At 53.3% G+C, this 23,981-nt stretch overlaps 1 protein-coding gene across 3 annotated transcripts in view; it reads right to left on the bottom strand.

Moving 5' to 3' along the window:
* bcor (BCL6 corepressor) overlaps positions 1 to 23,981 on the bottom strand; it is a 40,440-nt gene that overhangs the window by 7,257 nt on the left and 9,202 nt on the right. The window contains exons 3-10 of one of the 3 annotated variants that reach the window (XM_035520837.2): positions 20,859 to 23,906; positions 19,019 to 19,075; positions 18,311 to 18,515; positions 15,855 to 16,145; positions 14,697 to 15,095; positions 11,673 to 11,974; positions 8,055 to 8,333; positions 403 to 569 (exon numbers count right to left, since the gene is read on the bottom strand). In XM_035520837.2, coding sequence (XP_035376730.1) covers positions 403 to 569; positions 8,055 to 8,333; positions 11,673 to 11,974; positions 14,697 to 15,095; positions 15,855 to 16,145; positions 18,311 to 18,515; positions 19,019 to 19,075; positions 20,859 to 23,906 — 4,748 coding nt within the window. The remainder of the gene's footprint in view (positions 1 to 402; positions 570 to 8,054; positions 8,334 to 11,672; positions 11,975 to 14,696; positions 15,096 to 15,854; positions 16,146 to 18,310; positions 18,516 to 19,018; positions 19,076 to 20,858; positions 23,907 to 23,981) is intronic. The other 2 variants (XM_035520839.2, XM_035520838.2) reach the window with 2 other exon arrangements.

Here is a 23,981-nt window from a genome sequence, read left to right as displayed (position 1 = left end):
TGTTTCCCTGGACTTTTTTTTTTTTTCCTTTCTGTGAGAAACTGAAAATGAAGACAGTAAAAGTTAACGCGAAGCCGTATGAAGACAGGCAGTGCGGGTGTGACCCGTGTGTCCAGGACTGGTCGCTCACTCTCTAATTATCAACGCCATGTTTCACTGCCTCTTCTGTTGACTCCAACCCTGTTATTACTCAACATGTAATTAGACTCTCTGCTAGCGCGCGTGCGACGTGTGTGTGCGTGTCATGTAATTAATGCTGGAGTAGCGCATGCACACGCGCTCACACACACCCACCCCCCCGCCAACCCTAAACCGGAAAAGAAAAGAATCCCGGTCTGAGACAGTGAAACTGTGATGGCCATGACTGTGTGTGTGGGTGTGTGTGTGTGTGTGTGTGTGTACCTGGTGCCGTCCTGTGCACTGCAGTTGATGTCGGCTCCGTGCTCCAGCAGGTGCTGTACGATGGAGAGCCAGCCCCGCGCACACGCCTCATGCAGCGCACAGTAGCCCGCGTTGTCCCGGTGATTCACATCACACACCTTATTCTCCAAACAGTAGAGCACCACCTCCTACACACACACACACACACGCGAGGAGAGAGAGAGAAACAACCCGTTACTACTGCACAGCGTAGACGGACAGTCACTGGGCCGTTTAAGACACATTACAGAAAAAAAGACGACAGAAGAGAAGAGGGAACAACAACCACCCAACCATGAGAGAGAAAGAAGGAGAGAGAGAGAGAGAGAGAGAGAGAGAGACAGGGAGAGAGGGAGAAAGAGAGACAGAGAGAGACAGAGAGAGAGAGAGAGAGAGAGAGAGACAGAGGGAGAGAGGGAGAAAGAGAGAGAGAGAGAGAGACAGAGAGAGAGAGAGAGACAGAGAGAGAGAGAGAGAGAGAGAGATGGCAATCACACGGCTCATGGAAATTCTGAATTTCTTCTCCACTGCTGCAGGCTGTGTGTGTGTGTGTGTGTGTGTGTGTGTGTGTGTGTGTGTGTGTCGGTGTGTAACACGATCTGTGAAGAGCGCTGTGTGTATTATCTACATGTCCTGATCTGCCTGCATGCTGGGAGCTCCAGTACTGGACCTGATGAGCTTTCAGCGCAGAACCAAACCGGACGCGAGTGACAGCCACCACAGGCAGGCATTGGAGCACTGCGCTGTCAATCACTTTTTTTTGGGGGGGGGGGGGGGGGTCGATACTCGTGAGAGACAATTCCAGAAACACTGCACCCAACGCTACCACACATTCTCAACAGTACCGCTGACTCTTCTAGGAGTGTCAGCCCGGCCTTCCTACACAAACACACATGCGTGGCTTTGCATTTCTACTCCAGGAAACACACACACACACTTTGCAGAAGGAGAGGAGATACTGGCATCTGGCTCCCAGATGAATGTAAGCTGTAGGATTCAGGTGGCACAGAACCAACAAGCGTCATGCCTCTCCAGCGCTCCCCCCCCCCCACCCCACTCTCAGTAGCGGAACTCCGTCCTTTCTTCCATCCCTCTTTTTCCGTATCCAGGATACAACATGCTTCTGCATCACGCTGAATGAGAGAAGAGCAGGGTACTGTTAACAAAGACAGACTGGAAACACACACACACACACACGCGTGTGCTCACTCTTCTCTTTCACACACTATCACACACCCTTCTCTCTCTCTCTCACAAACATGGCCCAATATCTCTCTCTCTCTCTCTTACACACACACCGCCCTTTCTCAATTACTAACACAGTGGTCATTGATTTCGGAAGCTTTTTCATTTCTTTTCTTATTCCTCCACTCCCTCCGTCTGCCAGGAGGCTGTATTCCTGCGCACACACGCAGGCCTGAAGGAGTATGGTAGTTGAACACGTGTGGTGCGTCTGCAGCGAGTGGAGCTAAGCGATGCATTATACAGACAATAAAGCTGCATTTAACAGCCCAGAGAGAAGGGGGGAGAGAGAGAGAGAGAGAGAGAGAGAGAGAGAGGGTGGGGGGGCAAGACGGAGAGTGATGGGGGGAGAGAGAGAGAGAGAGAGAGAGAGAGATGGGGGTATTGGAATGCAGTCACTCATTTCTCTGCAGTAAAAAGCATGAGGCAGTTCTGCCCCTTGCCAACAGACACACACACGCACGCACGCACGCACACGCACCTCCTCTTTTAATCTCCCTCACTAAAAACGCCTTCCGGCGACCAACTGCAATCGATGCATCACTCCGACACTTAACCCTTCCCTGCGACAGTCTCACACACACATACACACGTATGCACGCGCGCATTATCACGCGGCTGCACCTGCGTGAGACAGAAGCCACGTCTAGTGCTGAGTTTCAATTGGCTGGGCCTCTGAGAGAGCGTGCCCCACCCCCCAACCCACTGTGAGCCCTCGGGCGGGCACGTAGACGGGAGGCTGTTCCCGGGTCAGCGTGCGACTCTAGAGTGCTGTGGCTCGGGTTACGGACTGATCCGGGGTCAACGCGCGTCGCTGGAGTGCTGCGACCTCGGGTTACGGACTGATCCAGGGACAGCCATTGACTGAGGCTGCGCTGCTCCTCACACGGCAGGGAGAGGCAAAAAACAAAACGAAAAAACATCTAAACCAGTTCCAGAATTCCGCAGCGATTACAGGCGATTAAAATGGATTGTGGAGTTCTCCCTCTCACCCCAAGGGATCGAGTCTCGCTTTGGTGCCGTCCGCTGGAGAGAGACAGGCGTAACAAACCACAGCCACTCGCTGCTCTGACGAGTGTTCTAATTTTACACACACACACACACACACACACACACACACACACAGAACGGAAACAACAGGCTTAGGGCAGCACGGATGTCGTGAGCATCACGCGGGCTGGGGGGGGGCAGAGGGAGGGAGAGACAAGGAGACAAAACAGACAATAAAAGAGTCACAGAAAGGCTGGGAGAAAGAAAAACAGCAAGAAAAAAGGAGCACGTGCCAGAGAGAGAGAGAGAGAGAGAGAGAGAGAGAGAGAGAGAGAGAGAGAGAGAGAGAGAGAGAGAGAGAGAGAGAGAGAGAGAGAGAGAGAGAGAGAGAGAGAGAGAGAGAGAGAGAGAGAGAGAGAGAGAGAGAGAGAGTGCGTGCCAGACTGGGATTCAAAGACAATGGGGGCTGGTTGTCGTCATTTCCTGAGATGGGCCAAGACTGAAAGGAGACGTGTATGCATATGAGAGAGAGAGAGAGAGAGAGAGAGAGAGAGAGAGAGAGAGAGAGATGAGTCAGGTTATTACTGTGTGCGTGTGTGTTTACAAACCGCAAAAAGTGTGGACTGGAGACACCGGTGTGTCAGGCTAAAGATGTGAAGATTTACTGCTGTTGTGTGGTATGTACGAGACACACGTGTCAGAGGTCAAACTTCCTCCGAGGTTACGTGTGTGCATGTAAGCACCTGTGGTGAGGGTTGCCTTTGAGCGCACACACACACGGCTCACATCAGCTCTTTAGCTGGAGGGTGGGGCTTTCAAAGGACGAATGGCACATGCCATCTGTGTGTGCGCGCGCACTCACATGCATGAGACAATACTTGCAGTGTATCTGTCTTTCTTTGTCACACACACACACACACACACACACACACACACACTCGCGCGCGTGCCCGCACTCTCTCTAAACCCTTTGTTCCAGTGAAAACCCCCCACAGCACCTCCATTAGACTCTTAAGGCAATGCGAACTCGTGTGGGTCTTTTCAAACAAACAGGAACTGTGGGGTGTTGACCCGCTCGTGGAGCGCTAACGTCCCGGCTGCCACGGTGGTGAACTTGAAATGCAGTGGACTGAAAACATCTTCAGTGCGAAAAAAAAAAAAAAAAAAAAAAAAAAAAGGATTTATTTACTTTAGTGCTAAACAACTCCGTGTTTAGTGGCTAAACACCTGACTGAAGGACGCGCTCACAAAGAACGCACGTGTGTGCACGCACTTAGAAACCAACATGAAAACACAGTTCCCCACTCGCTCTAATTCACTACGGAGTGCATCTTAAATAAGTAAAACCGAAGCCTAGAATGCCATCGTCTGTCTCACAGACACACACACACACACACAAAACAAATCCTTAAAGAAAGTAAAATTATTGTGATGGGAGTGATTTTTTTTTGGAACAAGTGAATAAGTGGGGGGGAGGGAGACAGAGAGGTGATAAAAAGAGCAGGAGGAAGAGAAGGAAAGAACAAGCAGAGTGTGTGAACACACTCACTGTGGGATGAATTTTTGTTTATTACTGCTTTTTAGGTGCTTTTACATTTATTGCTGGTCACATGGGTGCTGCGTGCCCCCACGCCCCAGTGCGCATGCGCAAACACACATGGCGCGAGAGGTGCGTTGACAAGATCGACCGCGTAGCCATGTCATATTTCAAAGCCGTGGCAGCGCCATGGAGCCGCTTGTGGCTTCACTCACTCACACACACACACACACACACACACACACACAGCCCTGGCAGGGCGGTGAGCGCTCGTGGCTTATCTTTCGCGCACACACACACACACACACACACACAAACGCAGCTTCCTGTTTGAAGCGGAGCGTGGAGGGAGCAGAGCAGCGGGGGAGGGGGAGGAAAAACCGAAGGGCTAGAAAAACAAGCCGCCGCCGACCGCCTGTGAAAAGACACACACACACACACACACACACACACACACATACCGCACGCGGACAGGCTGTCCCCGCCCGCTAAGGCCAGCGAAAGGGCGTACAGCAGGGGAGGGAGCGAGCGAGAGAAAAAGCTTGCTTGCGTAAGCGAGAGAGAGAGCAAGCGAGCGAGAGAGAGAGGGAGGAGGGATATTAAAGCGGACGGTGAGGGAGGAATATTAGACGCCACAGGATTACATTCTTTCGCCCTCCCCCTCGGCCGCGCGCGCCGTGCTCCGAGCGCTCCGCTGCTCCTGCCACGTCTCTACGGCACGCGCGGGGCTCGGCGCGGACCGCCGCCTCTAACCGGATGTCACCAGACGCATTAGAGCGGAATTAGAGCGGCATTAGAGCCCGCGCGCCTTCGGGGCGGGGGCGCACGAGCCGCCGCACTCACGGATCGGCGGGGAAAGCCGGCGGAGCGCGCAACCTCCCGCGCGAGCGAGGGCTTTTCCCCCTGAAACGCTCTCACCGCAGCTCGACACGCTGGAAACGTTTAAATCGCCGTCATTTGTAGATCACGTGTGATAGCAGGAATTCACGCGCAGTGGTGCTGCGAAATAAGGCGGCATTTCCGTTCGATTAAAAATCCGGAGACTCCCGCGCGCTTCCTTCCCCCGGTGGTGTTAATTAGGCCTGCGCGCAGGCCGGTGAGCGCGAGAGGCGTGCAGCACGGGTAGCTAATGGCCTAAAACATGGCGCATTTAGCGCCTTCGGGCCGGTGATTAATTAAAGCGGAGATTAGGAAGAGTACTCGTCAGATCTCTGATTGGACCTTAATGGCCGAGAGCCAGTACCCGACAGCACGCTTCAACATCAGCCACTGCGAGAGGAGGAGAGGGGGGTGTGTGTGTGTGGGCGCGCGAGAACGCGGGCATATGTGGACGGTTCCGCTTGCCCCAAAACACAAGCCAATTTGCGGTATAAACTAAAAATCCAAAAAGACAATAAACAAAAAAAGGAAGAAACTTGGAAACTCGTCTCGGACGCCCGAAAGGTTGTTGTTTTGGGGTTTTTTTTAACTGCAGACGCTGGAAGCTTTACCAACGCTCGGACGCACGAAAGGTTTACAGGAAGGAAGATCGTTTTCATTCCAAACTAGCCCGAGTAAAACGACGCCAGGGAGCAAACGGGAGGGCGAGAGTGTGTGGCAGAGGGGGAGGGGGGGTGAAATAGGCCAGGGCAAGCTGCCACTGTGCGTGCGTGTGTGTTATCAGAGTATTGCGTGATACGGAGGCAGACGGCGCTGCCCAGTCAGTTCCAGTAAACAAGGACATTGACACAAAGTAAACACGCGCGCACACACATACACCTAAAGAACACCGCTACTCCCCAGCTGAGAAAAGCCTGTATAAATAAAAGTGGAAAAACCCGACCCAAATCGGTAGGAGAGCACGACAGAGACAGACAGACAGATGGAGAAACGGCAAAAGCAAACCGCAAACAAGCCTTGCTCTGTCTGACACTTAGACTCTCCTGGAGGCCAGCTTTACAACAAACTTGGCTCGCTTCCCCAATCTTAATTATTAATTATTATTTATTATTATTATTATTATTATTAGTGTTGTTATTTCTTTGAAACATTCCCACTGCTGGTAGCAGAAAATGCACAGTAAATAAACGCAATAAGGAAAGGCTCTGTCCACCTGCATGGGATAATAGTACTGCCACTACAGGGGGACTGGAACGAGCGAGCGCCAGGGAGAGACACGGAAAGAGAAAGAGGGAGCGTGAGCGGAGAACACGAGCGAAAGGCAGAGATGAAAAAGCGGCACGGCACCGGGAAAGGGGCGCGGGCGGGCGGGCGGGAGGGATGGAGGGGGGGAGCACGAATGCGCTCGCTGCAGTAATCGCTCATTTCCTGTGCTCCGCGCCAGGCCTTTCAGCCGCGCTGCCGGAACTAATCCAGCGGCCCATTAATCTGCCTAAATTAGGCACGGAACGCCGCCGCGCGATCCCGCAACCAGGGACCGTCGCAGCGCGACACCCGCGGAACGGCGCCGGTACGTGGGTGTGGCATGCTCACCGTTCCATGTCTACGGAATTTCACTGGCATACACCAGCAAACACCAGCGCTCCAACCCACATCCATGGAATTCTATAATGTTAAAACTATGGGAACTTCGGAACTGAATTGACGGCCATGCGTAATCCATTTCTCCCCGCCATCTCTCATTCCTGTTATGTTCCCATTATCCGCAATGAATCCCCACCGATCTTGAAAATATGCGTCTTCGCATAGACGCAGGTTCCGTGAGATGACTGAACACTAATAGGGTTAATATGACAGTCTGGAATAATTCTATATTAAAATAAACAAATGCCTAACCTCTGTGTATATATTTGTGTGTATATATTTAACTAGGTACGTTGATGAGAAGCCACTTTGAGTTTGATACGGCTGCATTGGCCTATAAGTTGCCGGATTTATTCCCACATCTGTAACAATACGCGACAGAGCACTTTGCATTATTATTCCAGTAATCCGACTCTTTCCTCTGCATACACAAAGCCACAGATTGACAGGGAATTTCAAACAAACAAACAAAAAAAAATCCAGAAAACGTTCAGGACAATAGAAACTCCCGGGCCAGCCCTCGATTCTGGAATTCCGTTTTTTCTTTTTTTAAAGAATACCATGTTAAATTGGGAAGCGACAAGGTGAGCGCGTCCCAGCCTGGCCCCGCGGAGCGCTTCCCTCTACAAATCCCAGATTTCAGAACACAAACATCCAGACAGCGAGGAAGGAAAGAGTTAAAGATTTCCGATGAGCGAGTGGGAGAGAAAGAGGGAGGTCAAAAAAAAAGCAAGTCGGGGAGAGAAAGAGAGCAAGAGTGTGCGCGCGAGTGAAAGTGTGTGCGTGTGTGTGCACGCAATAGCAAAAAAGGAGAGAGAGAGAGAGAGAGAGAGAGAGAGAGGAGGAGGAGGAGGAGGGGGAGCGACGAGACGGCGCAATATAAAAAGGAAAGGGAGGGAGAGGCTGTGTGCACAACAGGAGGAGGGAGAGGGAGAGAGCGGGCAACTGCGCGCGTGTGTGTGTGTGTGTGTGTGTGTGTGTGTGTGTGAGAGAGAGTGTGTGTGTGTGCGCGTGTGTGTGTATATGTGTGTGTGTGAGCGCTAAGCGATCGCTCCGTGCCTGTCAGGGGCTCTCACATGTCACACTCTGTCTCACGCAGAATTAATGAGATGCGAACGGCGCGAGAGAGGAGGCAGCCAGCCGCAGAGTGAGCCAGCGAACGAGCGAGAGGGCGAGAGAGAGCGAGAGCGAGAGAGAGAAGCACACAGGGAGGGAGGGAGAGAGGAAAGGGGGAGACTACAAGGAAGTGAGGCAACGTGAGCAGAAACACACACACACACACACACACACACACACACACACACACACACACACACACACACACACACCCAAAGCGGCTTACCTCGTAGCCGAGGCGCGCTGCTCTCTGGAGCAGAGTCTCGCCAGCGTTTTTGTTGACGATCAGTCGGCGGGCCTCGGGGGGCATGGGGCGGCTGGCGGGCGGCTCCGCGGGCACCGGCGTGGGCAAGGGCACCAGCGACGCCGCCACGGCGGGCAAAGCCGGGGGAGGGGGCGAAGGGGGGTCGGCGGGCGAGGCAGGGGAGGGGGTGCGAGGTTTAACCGGGGTCGGCTCGTAATCGGAGGGGGAGGCCGCACGCTTCAGCGCACAGCGCTTCACGACCTGAGGACAGAGATGGGAGCACGGCTCAAAGGAGGAGTCAAACGACACGCGCGCGCACACACGCGCGCGCTGACTAACCATTTATATCCATAGGCATTTTTCACCACACACCACTAAAACACAGGCGCAGAAGAACATCATAAAATGGAGCTTGCACATGTGTTCTACCACACATGCACACACCCACACCCACCCACACACACCCCCACACCCCCGCACACAGGTATACTTCAGGAGCAGACACAAACAGTTTAAAATAAACATCACCCACACACAAACAACTGGAGCAGTGGAGAGTCCATGCACTGGTGTGCGTGTGTGTGTGGTGGATGGAAAGTCACAGATCGGCGGACGTTTCTCCATCAGCATACGTTCCCTGCCAGGGAAAAGCTAAACAGGAAGCACACTCGCGCGAGCGCACACACAAACGCACGCACTCACGTTCACTATCTATGGAGACCAGCAGGGCGGAAGAAAGGAGGGAGAATGGAAAATGTGTGTGTGTGTGTGTGTGTGTGCACATGCGTGTGTGCGTGCGCGTGTGTCTGGCAGCGGGCCAGTGAGATTATGCGAGCGGAGGCTGGGAGTCCGCCCACCCCAGAGGAGTTCCACAGCAAAGCAGCTGTCATCACACACACACACACGCACACACACACACACACACACACACACACACACACACACTCCGGTAATAGCCAGTGCTCAGAGAAACACTGAAGGCTGCGCCCAATATGTGGCCGATGCTCTGGAAGAACTCGAGACTTCCACTTTTCCAAATCTGGCCCTGCTAACAAAGCCCATTCTCGGGGCTGGCTGGAGGAACACAATCCGGTTACGTTAATTCCAGACAGGGCTGTCTGGACAAACCGGGGCCGCAAAATTCGAGCCAGTTTTACCCGTCTTTGGGAAATGGAAGTGGCGTTTTTCCACCAAAACAACTCGGTCATTCCCGAGCAACCCCCGCCCCCCCAAAAACAAATAAACAAAAACAAACAACAACAACAACAAAAAAAAAACCTCGCAAGCGGCCACGTCGAGGCAGGATGTACTGACCATGTAGAACGTAGCATGCCCTCCATCCGATCCACAACGAAATCACACCAGATCCGGATGATACTGCGGAATCGAGTCGACTCGAATCTTTTAGCCAATTCGACAGCGTTTCGGAGGCAGTCGTTAGACCTTTGGCTCCCACAACCGTAGCTGCGTCTCGGCTGCTCTGTTTTGGTGTGTATTCGTAGAATAGAGTAGCTAGGCAGCCTTTACCAACAAAACCGCAGCAGTCGCGATAAGCTGTTTCTTTAAACGACGTCCGACGGCCCTGGCCACGTTAGTTAACTTACGGCTACCAGTTGTAGCTAGAATATAGCTAAACGTTCTGGAAAAGTACATTTTAAAACGGAGTACATTTTCATAGTAGTAATACACTGTTTCAAATAACATGATTCTATGAGCTTTCGAAGTGTTCAATCGTAAGTCGAAGGTACCGAAAGGCGGGAGGTTTCTGCCCCGGTGGTCCGGTACTCTCACGTACACGCCACACGGTAACTGAACGGTATCGGTCAAGTGGCCTTTAAACGTCTAATTCATCTTGGTTTCCCACCAGCTACACTTGTTTAAAAAAAAAAAAAAACCTGGAAAGACAACCGACAAAAAAGCTTTTACTAAATCAGCTAGTCAGAACGACAAAACAACCGCGACATTCACAGTACAGTGACATTCCCAGTAGTTCCTCACCGACGATTATGGAATTCTGGGAACAAAAATCCTGACCAGATGCGCGCCAGAGGTGTGAGCGCGCGGGTGTGCGATTAATTAAGAATGCCGGAATTTGTTTCGTGGGTGTGGAGGAAGAAAAAATTTTTAATCACGAAACATGTGGCATCCTGACTAGAATGTACCGCCCAGTATACCATTTCCCTACGAGAACAGAATTCACATACTCGAGTACTGTTGTACTAGCGGATTGGGACACCGATGCCACTGGTAGTCCACTATCCTGCTATGTTTGATGAACCACGCAGTAGGAAGTTTATATTATTCTATTTTTGAGCGGAGTCCTGGCTATTTTTAATGTCATTTTGCTGTCACAAAGGAAATCTCGTACTTAAGTAACCTGTGTACCTGAGACGATTTTTGGCACGACGTCTGGGATAACAGGGCCCAGGATACGTGATTAAGCTTTCGGTCGTCATGACGCCAGCTGCTAAATGTTGTTCACGGTGCACTGACAGTGTGGCAATCCCACAAGGCAGTGGGGCGAACCGTTGTAGAGGAGCGCGTTCGGGTCGTTCGGTAAGTTCGCACGGTTTCCGATAGGCTACGTTCTCCGGTCATTTCTTCTGTGAAAGACCGTTTCTGTCATATTACGTGAACAAAAAAGCAAACAAACTAAAAGAAACAAACAAACTGGCCGGTTGCTACGGTGATCTCAACCCACCGCCTTAAAAATGACTTTGTGACAGACTTGTGAAATCCGCTCCTTCAGACTCATTAAAACAACCCGAGTCTCTTTTGCCACCGAACATAATGACGCAAAGCAATTTAGTTCAAGTTGTCCAAGGACACCAATCTAAGACAATTTCACATTGAAACGAAAGTATCTGAGACGCTAAGAGACAAAGCAATCTCCGCCGCCATCTTGCGCAGGGTTGCGGAAAGAGACTTCGATTTATAGTCACGCCAGAAAGCTGCAAGCCGCTGCCCGGGAGGACGTGCGCGCACGCACACGTGCGTGGATTAAACGTGGGCTGTTACCGTGTGAGTCATTTGAAGAATCTCCTTCACCAGGGAGACGTTCTGGTCCGCAGGGGAAACAGAGCAGAGAGCGAGAGCGAGGGAGAGAGAGAGAGCGCGAAAGAGAGAGAGAGAGAGAGAGAGAGAGAGAGAGAGAGAGCGAAAGAGAGAGAGAGAGGGAGAGAGAGTGAGAGAGAGAGAGATCGAGAGAAAGAAAGAGAAAGAGAGAGAGGCCAGACTTCAGACAGCCTTCACTCCCCCTCCCTCTCTTCCTCTACTGGGAGATTGCGTTTCGGTGCAAGAGGAGGTCACAGCAGTCACGCACACACACACACACACACACACACACACACACACACACACACACAGACAGGCACAGGCACACACACAGGCACGCACACATCAGTGCTGAGTCGACCAAGAGGAGTGTGGGGCTCCTAATTGGGAAGATTAACGCCGTTGTGATTGGAGACAGATTCTCAAAATAGCCCTGAACCGAGGTGAGAAGGCACGCAGAATCTCCCAGCTGCAACCACAGCCACACACACACACACACACACACACACACACACACACACACACACACACACGAGCTCAGCTCACCTTGAGCGGGTGGGTGGGGCAGAGTTCGGGGCACTCCTCATTGGCCGGTGGCGTGATCATCCTAAGCTCCCGTTGGCCGAGGTGCTTGGTCTTGCACTGCCGTTTGCCCTTGGGCTTCTCCGGGTCGCCGTGGCAGCGTAGCCGGGGTGAAAGGTCATCGGCGGGGTCAGGTGAGGGCGAGGAGCTGCTCTTGCGGCGTTCCTTGAGCCTCAGGCGCTTGTCGGAGAGGCGGGAGGGGGGCAGCGGAGGGGGCTTACACGCGGAGGCATCCGGGGAGCAGACTCCGGAAAGGACCGGAACGGCTGCGGAGAGAAAGAGCCGGAGTTCAGAGAGCGGAGAAAGCAGCGCGTGTGTGTGTCCCTGTCTCCCTCACACACACACCACACACACACACACACACACACACACACACACACACACACAAAGAAACAGAATGAATGGGAGGCTCGTGAAGGCCTCGTTAGGTGACGCAGGCAGACAGGGAGGCGGCGGTCGGTTGAGCCTCGTTAAGGGGAGCGCCGTCCGCCCCGCGAACAAAACGAGCAGGAAACGAGGCAGGCAGGGGCTGTGGTGAGGGCTCGCACGCGCGAGCGTGCCTGCGTGCGTGTGTGTGTACGCGAGTCCCGTAGACACAGGCGTTTCGCTTGCTGCCACGTGATCGGAGTTCTGGATAATGCAGCACGATGAAACAATAACCCGAGAGGAAGAGAGAGAGCGAACGAGAGAGAGAGAGAGAGAGAGATGGGAGGGGGAGAGAAAAATGAGTGAGAGAGAGCGCGTGCGCGAGAGAGAGAGCGAGAGAGAGAGAGCGTGTGCGAGAGAGAGAGAGAGAGAGAGAGAGCAGGGGAGCTGAGCTGAAACAGAGCGAGACCTGCGCTCCACATCTGTTCCATTATTCATCACTCTCTCAGCCACACACACACACACACACACACACACACACACACACACACACACACACACACACACACACGCACGTGCATGCTCACTCCATCTCTTGGTGAGAGAACGGCGCGAGCCCTACAGCGGAGGGGAAATTTCTCACACACGCACGCACACACAAATGCGCAGGTGTGTGGGTGTGAGAGGAGGGGGGGGGGGGAGAGAGAGAGAGAGAGAGAGAGAGAGAGAAAGAGAAAGAGAGAGAAACCCTGATCTTTTGGACAGGTTCTGTGAAGCACTCGCCTTCCAACGGGCTAATTACGTCCTCGAGACCCTCCGGGGCCACCACACACACACACACACACACACACACACACGATAAATGAATGAATGTGCTAGAGAAGGCAAAGCAATAGCTTGAATGTTTTTAAAATGAATCCAACAAAAACCAAATCAAAATGTACTAAACTCTTCCTCCCACACACACACACACACACACACACACACACACAGAGAGAGCACTTAGGACCCCTTGCGAGTTCCCCACACTGCTACTCTGACACCCTGCCACACGCGACACAGATTAGTCCGCAGTGTGTGTGCGTGTGTGTGTGTATAAGCGTGCACAAGGGCGTATGGCTTCTTTATGACAGGAGTGTGCGCAAGTGTTTGTAGAGATATGCGCAAAGAGAAGGTGCACAAGAGTATGTAGTGTAAGACGAATTTTGACAGGGACATCTGGGGGATGCTAGCCTCCCATTAGCACAGAAGTGGAAGGATACACACACACACACACACACACACACACACACACACACACACACACACACAACTTAATGCACAAACTAGCTAACCACCTTTAATCTTACTGCGAGAGAGTGAGGGACATGCACCCAAAGAGAAAGCGAGAGAGACAGAAAAGCAGACAGACAGGGATGGGGGGGCTCCAGCTTCTCTGTTGCACACAGTCCATGCCTGCAGACTCTTGATAAAATGCCAACACAACAGCCAAGCCAAGACACTGATGGGCAGACACACACACACACTCCTGGTGTCGTAACACCATCGCCCAGACAACGCATGCCTCAGCCCAATGAGCCATGAGATTCCACAACTGTGCAAATAGCTGACTGAGTTTGAGTTTGAGTGTGTGTGAGTGTGAGAGAGAGAGGCAGGCTGCTGTCAGTCAGCGGGACTCATTATTGCCGGTCGACGGCTGTGGCTGCGCGCGCGCGTGCGTGCGTTTGGGGCCGTTTCCTGCTCTTCTTCCACCCATCCCCCCATTTCTTTCACTGACCCTCCCTCACCCATCTTCTTCCTCTCTCCTGTCTGTACAGAGGCTGGCTTCGTCTCTCCCTCGTGCCAAGGTCAACCCCGGGTTCAGCCTTCCAGCCACGCCCACACCTCCACCAACCCTCCGTACTGGAGGTGGGACGCCGCCCCGAAGCTTGCCCCTCTTCGGGGGTCACGGGGAGCACTTGTGGGAGAAATGCTGCCGTTGGAGCCGGAACCCCACCCGCTTCTTTTTTTTGGCTTTAATGGCAGGTTTTCAAGCGCTGGTGTGAAAATGCCGCGTTAAAGCACACACGCCTCCTGCTCGTCGGAGCACTGCTGGGGGAAGTAATATTCCCTCATTAAACTGCTGCATGAGACCTGTGGGTCAGGGTAGCATAAATCCTAACACACACGTCCGCACGGCACGGTCACGCACATACACACACACACACAGGCAGAGAGTCGGGCCGAGATGCAAGCCCAAAAATCTACTGAGAACGCACACGCTCACAAACAACCTTTCACTTGCACGCACACCCCCTGAAACCATCTTAACCATGCACACACGCACGCAGTCTGGCTCCAAACGCACCGTTGCTTACTCGTAAAGCGATCAGCAGGCAGCAGGAAAGCGCAGGTCTCGGTAATGAGGGCGCGCTAACTAACACACGCTGAACCGCTTCCAAGTGGAGCGGACACGATTCCGTGATCCCGCCTGCCTGAGACCTGCCGTTCCCGTTTAACCCAGAGAAGCCAGAATAACAGCAGCACGAGGCCCTGAAGCAGTGAAGTGCTCTGTGTGTGTGTGTGTGTGTGTGTGTGTGTGTGTGTGTGTGTGTGTGTGTCTGGACTGCTCGACTTCTTCACCTGTGTTTCCGTCCGGGTATCCCAGTGTCTCTCTTCCCCATCCTCTCTCCTCCTCCCCCCGGTGTCTCGCTCCTTTGTCTGGCTCACCGCCCGTCTTGCTCCGTCTCTCCGCGCAGGGTGGGGCCTTGGCTGCCTCCGGGGGGCAGGGTTCTGGCTGTTCCCTCCGCGCCTGGCCGGCCGGCGCCGAAGGCAGGAAGGGGGCAGGGGCAGGGGTGGGGCCCAGGCTGGGCCCGCAGGGCCGGGGCTTGCCGTGGGGCAACGCCCCCTGCCGCGCCCACAGCTCCTGCAGGCTCTGGAGCTGGCGTGGCTTGCTCAGCCGCAGGCCCGTCAGCTCAATGCAGACCTTCAGGTTCTTCACCTCCTGCTCCGACGGCTGGCGCCACGCGTCCCCTGGCAGGACTGACAGGGGAAACACACCAGCAGGGTCTCAGTGAGGAGAACGTCACACACTTAGTCACACTTGCAAAATCATTGACACTGTTTCCAAATACCTCTTTAAATTTCTCTCACTAGAATTTATATATATGTGTGTGTGTGTGTGTGTGTGTGTTTCTTGCCCATCTAAAACCATTCGATAGCTATAATAATAATGAAGTTAAGACCGTATTAGTCAAGTGTCACAACACTGATGTCGTACACTATAATTACTCTGTTGGTTTTGTGTCAGCGTGTGCTTTCTGCTGGGGATTTGTCGTCCTAACTTCAGGAAGAAGCCCCTAAACATCCGTGTCCTCTGAGACGGCTGCTGCAGGCGCAGAAGTGTTTATATGTAAACAGGACTGTGGGTGCGGGGCTACAGGAAGCGGAAAGTCCCTTACGAGTGTGCGCGAGGGTGGAATGGCTCCATGCGGATTGGTGCAAAAACCAAACCCCCCCCAATACATAAAAAGCACTACAATTAGAGGAGAACTACACAATCACACAAACATTAGCAGAATGTTGAAAAGATCAGGGCTACACAAAGGTTGTTTTGATGTTGGTCCAAAAACGCCCTTTATTGAAGGCAGAAAGCCGTAGCAACCCAGAGGACGGACAGATGGACACGCACGCACGCGAGGTCCATAATCGCAAACTGACAAATTGAAAATATGATCAGAGAGCAGAGAAGAAGAGCTGGAAAGCGAGAAAGTGTGAGACAGACAGACGGAGAGGAAGTACCTGCCGTCAGCCGGGCTCTTTTAGCCGGGGCGTCGTCTTCCTCGTCTCTCTCCTTCTCCCTTGCTCGCTCGCTCTCCCCGTCTCTCTCGCGCTCCTCAGCCGAGGGGTCTCCATCGGGGTGGCCTTGGCTCATCTCCTGGGTTAGTGTGCGCTTCCTGGGCGTTGCCACGGCAGCGGCAGCAGCGACAGGCCCCTGGCCCTGCTCTCGGGCCGGCCGCCTCTCGTCACCGTGGCGATGCGGTAGACTGGAGAGCGGGCCGCAGCGCTGCAGGACGGGGACCCGGTTTGCACCTGCGCCACGCACACACACGCGCGCACACAAAGACAAAGCATTAACCATACCATCCATGTCCTGGCTGGGTAAACATTTATAAAAAAGTAAACTGATAAACAAAAAAGGGGGTGTTTTGGAGCAGAAGTCACCAGACAAAGAAAAAGAGAGAGAGAGAGAGAGAGAGAGGGAAAGGAAAAAACAAGCCCTGGACGCCCTCATGTTTGCATTAGCTTCACCACACCCTTCCCCACACAGAGGGAGTAGCAGGGTAGCACCCACACACACGCACACACACACACACACACACACACACACACACACACAGACGCACACCCACCATTCTCCTCCCCTCCCGCTCCCTCTCCGAGCTTAAATTAGCCTGAAACATCCGTGCCGAGAGCTTAGGCAGTGATCCAGCGCCTCCCCCTTTCTCCATCGTCGCTCGTGCTCCCTCTCTCTCTCTCTCTCTCTCTTCTCCCTCTCTCTCTCTCTTTCTTCTCCCTCTCCCCCCCATGGCAGTAAAAGACTTGTGAATGTCTCCAGGCAGCCGAGAGCGGCAGCGTGGATCAGAAACCGACGCTGGGGGCTCGCTCTTTGGACCGCCCGCCACACAAATGTGCACACGCTCCCTCCGTACCGACCTTCATGCACACAGACACACACGTGCCTGCCACACACTCACAGCGTATTGGCTGTGCCATATGACAGCAGCCACACGCCGTACACACATGCTTCCTGTCCCCACCACACACACCCACATTCCAAATGAGCGTTCTCCCATTAGCTGCCACACACTTTCTGTTGGGACTGCAAAGCATCACATGCACACACACAAACACACTGATCACTCCCTGTTATGCTTAACCCTCATAACTCTTTATAGTTCGTCAACTCTTGCAGAAGCACAACACACGGTAAACATTCTCTCTTGCACACGCATGCACGCTCCAGTGGGCCTCATGGGATTGCCCCTATACTGGCCCAGACAAGAATGGCGCCAATTGTGCCCCAGGCACACGCGCACACACACACACACACACACACGCGCACGCACGCATCTCATGACACATGCATCCCATAATTCATGGCTACGTCAGCTCCATGGCAACTCTCCACCAAAGTGGATCTCCATGGCAACATTGTTCCCTGCACCCGGATAGAGAGAGTTGGCGCGACCATTCCAGTGAAAAATGTCCACTAATAACCCAGAAAGAGAAAGGGGGTGTGGGGTGTGTGTGTGTTGGGGGGAGCACGCGTGGCAGGGTGTGAACGCAAGCATGAGAAATACACACAACAAAAGAAGGAGAGAAAAAGTGAGAAAGAGCAAGAAACAGAGAGACATGGAGAGAGAGAGAGAGAGAGAGATGCTGTGTGCATCTCTGTTTTCAGTGAGGATTCTTTTGTGCCCAGTATGGCGTGCGGTGACACACACACCTCCGGGCCAGCCAGTAACTCGGCCAAGACTCTCGGCTCGCCACAGAGCTCCCAAAACAGCCACCAACCTCACGCCTCAGGAGCGCACACATACATACACACACACGCGCAGGCACACACACATACGCGCGCGCGCGCGCGCCCCGACACAAACACCCTGGCCTGTGGCAGAGTCTCGGGAGAGAGGGAGGTCACAAACACGATTTATGTACATTTGGAAATTTAATGGCGTCGTTCCATTAGCAGAAGTGGAGGGAGGAAAAAAACAAAAAAAAACAGTGACAGCGAAACGCAGCAAAGCGACATGTTTTGGGGGGGAGTGAGCTTAGGCGATGCTGTCTGTGTGTGTGTGTGTGTGTGTGTGTGTGTGTGTGTGTGTGTGTGTGTGTGTGCGCGCGCGCGCGCGCGTGCGTGCGTGTGCCTTTTGTCTGAGGGTGGCTGGGAAGGAAGTGCTGTTTACCGCGCTGTATCCGCTGGGCTGATCTGCAGTGTGGAGAGCCACAGCGAAAGGGGATGTCCCCCTTCACTCCAGCAAGCGAGCGAGAGACGGAACGAGCGCGCGCGAGAGAGAAATGACAGGCAGAAACACGCGGCAGTCAAAAGGAAACGGAAAGACTGGTTTGAGTAAGTATGAGAGAGAAGCAGGTAGCGGGTGTGAATACAGACGAGGAGTAAGAGTGTGTGTGTGTGTGTGTGTGTGTGTGTGTGTGTGTGTGTGTGTGTGTGTGTGTGCGCGATAGCCTCTTACCATTGTGCAGCTCTGACTGCTCTGTCCGCCCTGCCGGGGGTCGTGTGCACTGCAGACCTCGCTCACACTCTGTGTCCCTGTGTTGGGTGTCTGCTGAAGTCCTCTCGCGCTCCCTGTCCCGGCTCAACCCGGGGCCCAGCCCCGCCGTCGAAGCGCAGCCTTCTTTCTCCTTCAGCTCCAGCTCTGAGAACCGCATCATCGCACGCTACACACACACACACACACACACACACACACACAGACACAGACAGACACACGCGCACGCACGTACAGAAACAAGATTACTCGCAATCGAGAGCACCGGGACTCATGTCTTCCTTTTGTGCACTTCGTGGCTAACAACGCTAACAGCACAACTAACAACAAAAACAAAAACAAACAAACAAAAAAAGCTTAACACACAGCAAAAGACTGTTTGTGTGTAGAAAGCAATGCAGTTAAAAGCATCATTTTTTTTTTAAAAAAAAAGAGAGAGACTGATTTGAAAGTCATGCCATGCCATTCATTTTTCCTATACAAGACAGTGAGACACAAAAAGAGAGAGAGAGAGAGAAAGAGAGAGAGAGAGATTTTGTGTGCCCACAATTTACAGGCCAACACAAGGAGAAAAACACTGAGTCACTACACAGCCTTCTGTGGGGGGAGGGCAACACCAGGTGTTACTTATTTCAACTTTGATTAGTAATAAAAAAAAATTAAGGAACTAACCTCACAGTTAGATGCTGGTTGACTTAAATTACTGTCCTCTGCAGCTAGGACATCCATCTAAGTAATTAGAATGCGTGCTCAATATTTTTTTTCCAGTCATTACAATCATTTAAACATAACTGAAACAGTCAATATGAATCCTACCCCACTTAACACAGTAACACATTGAGTAGAAAAAAAAAAAAAAAATTAAAAGGGGGATCCATCACTGAGTGGTAGTGTCTGACTGTACAGCATGGCACTAAGAACGCAGAGCTGGCCGGTTTAACGTCTGCTGCTAGATTTTCCGGAAGTTTTTTTTCGATAGGCATAATCAATCAGAACTGTTTAAAACATGCAAATTTAAACTCGGGTGAGTCTTTAGACGAGAACAAACAAACGCGCAAACAAACAAACAAACAAACAAACAAAAACCGCCACCATGAGTGTTTTGAGCCATCGTACAAACATCCCAAAGCTCAGAGCGACAGAGAGGGTTTGCTTTCCCCAGCACAGAGGAACCTCTCTCGTGGACTGGAAAGGACTCCTAAAATGGAATGCCATTAACAGTGTCAGTTTGGGCCAGGGACCCTCTGGGGAAAAACATGCAGGTTGTCTTTAAAAGTCCTCTGCTCATCGTTGGACGTTTCTGCAAATGCGATAGTGTACAAATGCAGTGGTGAACGGGGCCCGCCGATCCCTCTCTCTCCCCGTCTCTCTGCACTCGACGTGCGTGCCTGCGCGCGCGCGCGCGTGTGTGTGTGTGTGTGTGTACGTACTAATGACTCTGCCAGGCAGAGCACTCGCTGCTGCAGCTGAAGACCTCTAATCTTCCCCATCAGAAATGAATGGGCCGGATTTCACTTAAGCTGGGAGGTCTGCCATTGCGTGCGCAGTGATCAGGGGCCTGGGGATATGTGTGTGTGTGTGTGTGTGTGTATGTGACAAGGGAGACAGGATGGAAGTCCTGTAGAAGTGTGTGTGTGTGTGTGTGTGTGTGTGTGGCTAAGGGCAACTGTGCCGCACACACAAGCACTATTACTCTGAAAGAAAACACACACACCCACACCCACAGACACTCTGCCGGTCTCCAGGGCTTGCCTGCAGGTTAGCGAATGCCTGAAGCATTATGTGCTAGGCACACACATGCACACGCACGCATGCACACGTGCGCACACACACAGACACAGCAGCTGAGCTTCCGCTCGAATGGGCAAGCACAGTCACAGACAGCATGTTGTGTTAACTCTTTCTCCCGCTAACTGAGACACACACCCTTACACGCGCACACACACTCACACTCACACACACACACACCATGTTGTGTTAATTCCCTCTCTCACGGTTGCCGCCAGAGCCTGCCCGCTATTCGACAGCCTCACAGCGGGGAGTGCAAAACTGGGGGGGGTGTGTGAGGGTAACAGCCAGCCATAATTACCAAGGCGCTCAATATGACTAAGCGTGGCTGTCTGACGCAAGACCTGCCTCAAAGCAGAACTACGGCCGTTACAGCTCGGGTTATAGCCAAGCTTTAACCTTCGCAGTCCGACCAAGGCCTTTATAATTACGAGTGACGGTGACTGTTCTTTGATATTGCACCAAAATTTAAATTGAGCACGTAAATGACAATAAAATGCATGAGGCATTCCTCAGAAACACTTCAGCCTAATCCCTTGGAAGTAGCATTTGATGTTTATGATTTTAGTGTGCGCTGACGGTAAAAACATCTGGTGACTTCTGAAATCAAGCGCAGAGCTTAACCAAAGTTACGGATAGGCTAGATTTGTTTTTTGTTTTTTTTGTTTGTTTGTTTGTTTTTGTTTGTTTGTTTCCTGACATAGTTACAGTATGTCTTGATTACCTGAAGGGCGCGCTGTTCCCGACTCAATTTACTGGAGTCCGCGTAAAGCTCAGTGGTGACACACTTGAACCGGTCACCCACGTAGCCGGACGAGTTGGCTATCCTCTTGGCCAGACTGGACCGCTTGCTTTTTGAGCACCCATGCCCGTCGTCCTCGTCCTCGTGGGACTCTGCGTTCTCCGGTCGCCCCTTGCCCAGGTCCATGTACTGTCGAATGGCGTGGTGCCGATCGGCTTTGAAGCCTGCAGCGTCCGGTCGAACCCTGTCCCCGGAGGTCCTGGCGCAGCGCAGCGTCTGCTCCTCCAGCAGGGGCGGCAGCGGGCTGCGCTCGCTGGAGCTCTCCTCGTCGCCCTGGCTTTGCGTGGGAGACTCGGGCCTCTCCTGCGTCTCAGGAGGGCTGTGGGGCTCTGGCTGCCGGTCAGGCTCAGCTGGCTTGGATTCGACTGGCTGGCTGGAGCGCAGGATCTGCATGAGTTCTGGCGCCTTCCCTTCGGAATTACCAGCACTCCCAGTCCCGTCGCCTGTCCCGCTGCCGGCTGGCTTGCTGGGCTCTCTCTGCTTGGCAGACGCGGTGCTGTACTTGTCTGGCTCAGGACTGCCATCTGTGTCGTCTTGGGCCAGGTCGATGCAGACGATCTCCTCTTTGCTCGCTGTGTGAGGCTTGCTCGGAGGCTTGGAGCCCAGAACTTCTGGCCCCTCTGACTCCCTCTCTGGTTTGTAACGCGTGTCCGTGTCAGAGGCGCTCTGCTGCTTGTACGGAGACTCCTCATGCTGCCAAGTTTTCTCCTGAGGCCTGGACCTCCGTTCAAGTCGCTCGTTGACTTTAGGGTCGAGAGGCAAGTGGGGAGACATCAGGGGATGAACCATCTCTTGAGAGTCGTGGTAGGTTAGATAGTCTCCATGACTGGGTGGGAGTCCATATGGAAGGGCAGGCTTGTGAGGCATGCGTGTGGAATACAGGCCAGTGTTGCTCAGCAGGACTGGGTGAGGGTACACCGGGCCTTTGCTGGACAATGGCAGGTGTGGGAGGGACATGCTCTCCGGAACAGAATATGGGAGGTACCTGTTGGCATATGCTAAGCTGGTGGGCAAGTAGCTTTCACCTTGGGCCATGTAGAGGTGACTGGGAGGATGTCCATTTTCTATGTGAGGCTGCTGGGGTTTGAAGCCAATTTCAGGTGTTTCAGATTTTTTAGGGGTCTTTGCAGGCTTTGAGGCTGACGGCTGACCACCTCCCCGATTAGTGGGTGGTGGCTTATCCGGTGGAGTTGGTGTAGACTTGGGCCAATCCCCATTAACCTTTGGGGATGGGGAGGCTGACGATGGTCGGCATGCTGAAGTCACAACAACGGGAGCAGGATTGGGGACGGCACCACTGTTGGGTTCGCCAATCCGTGGACAGGAGGAGCTCCGTGGCTGCGGGATTACATGGTCTAGATTCTTGTTTTTGATAACCGTAGAACCTTTGATGTGGTTGGACTCAGAGCTGAGCGCCTGGGCTGTGCTGGGTACCACCCAGGAGGAGGGTAAAGTGCTAATAATCTCGGGCCTCTCCGGTGTTTTACAAGAAGTGCTGACGGTGGAGGATGATGGGGACAGAGTCTCCTTCAGAAGCTCTCTGCTTGGTGGGAGTCCATAACGAGAACTGGGGGAGTAGCCCAGCTTTGCCAAAGCTTCTAATTTTGAAGGGGGGAATCCGTTAGGCGGTCCTTCAAAGTCCATGATTTTGGCGGACAGGTCTAAAGGCTTGTCTGCTGGGTCTTTGGTAGGGGCCCCCTGCTGTGTGGGCTTCTCGGTGGAGGTTTTCGCAGGCGAGCTGCAGCCTTTCCTCTCATTTCCTCCAGCCCTGTGCTGCTCTGAGCTCCCTTCTTTACACTTGGGCTTTTGACTGGCTGGCCTTATTGGGGAACGATGTTCCTGAGACAGGTAGAAGGGGTGGGAGACTGCCGGAGAAGAGGAGGAGGACAACGAGGACGAAGGACTCCGAAAGACAGACTTCTGAAAGTCTGAAGTGCTGTCCACAAGTGGCGGGGGAGCACCCGGGGGCTGGGAGGGGCGCGGGGCGGAGCGGGGTGCCTGCATCACCAGAGAAGGGCTCGAGTCTACTGGGATACTCACGCTGGAGCTGCTGGTTACACAGGTGTTGGTACTGCTGCTATTGGTACTGCTGATACTGCTGCTGTGACTGGTTGAGCTCTTGCTGGAAGGGGTTCGGTTGGATTTGCTGCCGCCGCCGCCACTGATACTCCCGCTGCTCGGGTGCTGCCTCTCGTTCTGCGGCTGGTGATGAGACTGGGTCTGTTGATGTAAGGGTTGCTGCCCGAATGCGGAAGGGTCGTGGTGAATCCTCGGCCCGATGCTCTGTAAGGTTTTGTCCTGGTGGTGCACCAGCGGAGAAAGTGCCGCAGGAGCTACCGTGGCAGTCGGGATCCTCAGAGGAGGGGGAAGCGGAGAGGAAATAGGGGTTGGTGGGTAAGGGGGCATGTAGAACAAGCGCTCAGCACCTGCTGCGCTGCCTCCTGCCCCGGCACAAAGTGACTGGTAGGCAAGGTGTTGGGGCAGGTAGGGCGAAGGCTGTGACATGAACGACGCTTTGTACATGTTCAGAGCGGCATACTTGGTGGAATCTAGAAAGGGGTACATTCCAGCGTCGTGGTAAGGGCTCACCCACGGGAGACGCAGGTAGCTGCCGCTGCCGCCGTTTAAGCCCAGCTCTGAGGGTTTATCCACGGGTCCTACGTGCCTATCCAAACCCAGGGTGTCTGTCCCAGTCCCTGGCACAACCAGTGGCTTCTGAATCCCTGGTGGGGGGCTTTTATAAAGTCCTACGTAACCATTGGTGGCCTTCCTGCTGTCCAGCGACACATCGGGTTTGTAGAGTAAGTCTGGGATGCGGTCTCCGACGTAGCTCTTCTCTGTCTGCAAGGTCCGAATTCCTGGTGGATAAACCATGCTCCCATGAACATGGAGATTTTCCCGCATCAGGCTGCTCCGATCAATGCCAAGCGCTGCCAGGGGGTTCATTCTGCAGGCTGCACTTGCATCCACCTGGAAGTCAGATGGGAGGAGAACAAAACAATCAGTTCACCCACACAACAACTAACCAACCTCCGGTTAATTCTG

The sequence above is a fragment of the Electrophorus electricus genome, chromosome 23 (assembly GCF_041902795.1).
Source record: "Electrophorus electricus isolate QZ-2024a chromosome 23, ASM4190279v1, whole genome shotgun sequence".
Lineage (NCBI taxonomy): Eukaryota > Metazoa > Chordata > Actinopteri > Gymnotiformes > Gymnotidae > Electrophorus > Electrophorus electricus.
This window is presented reverse-complemented; position numbering and strand designations above follow the sequence as displayed.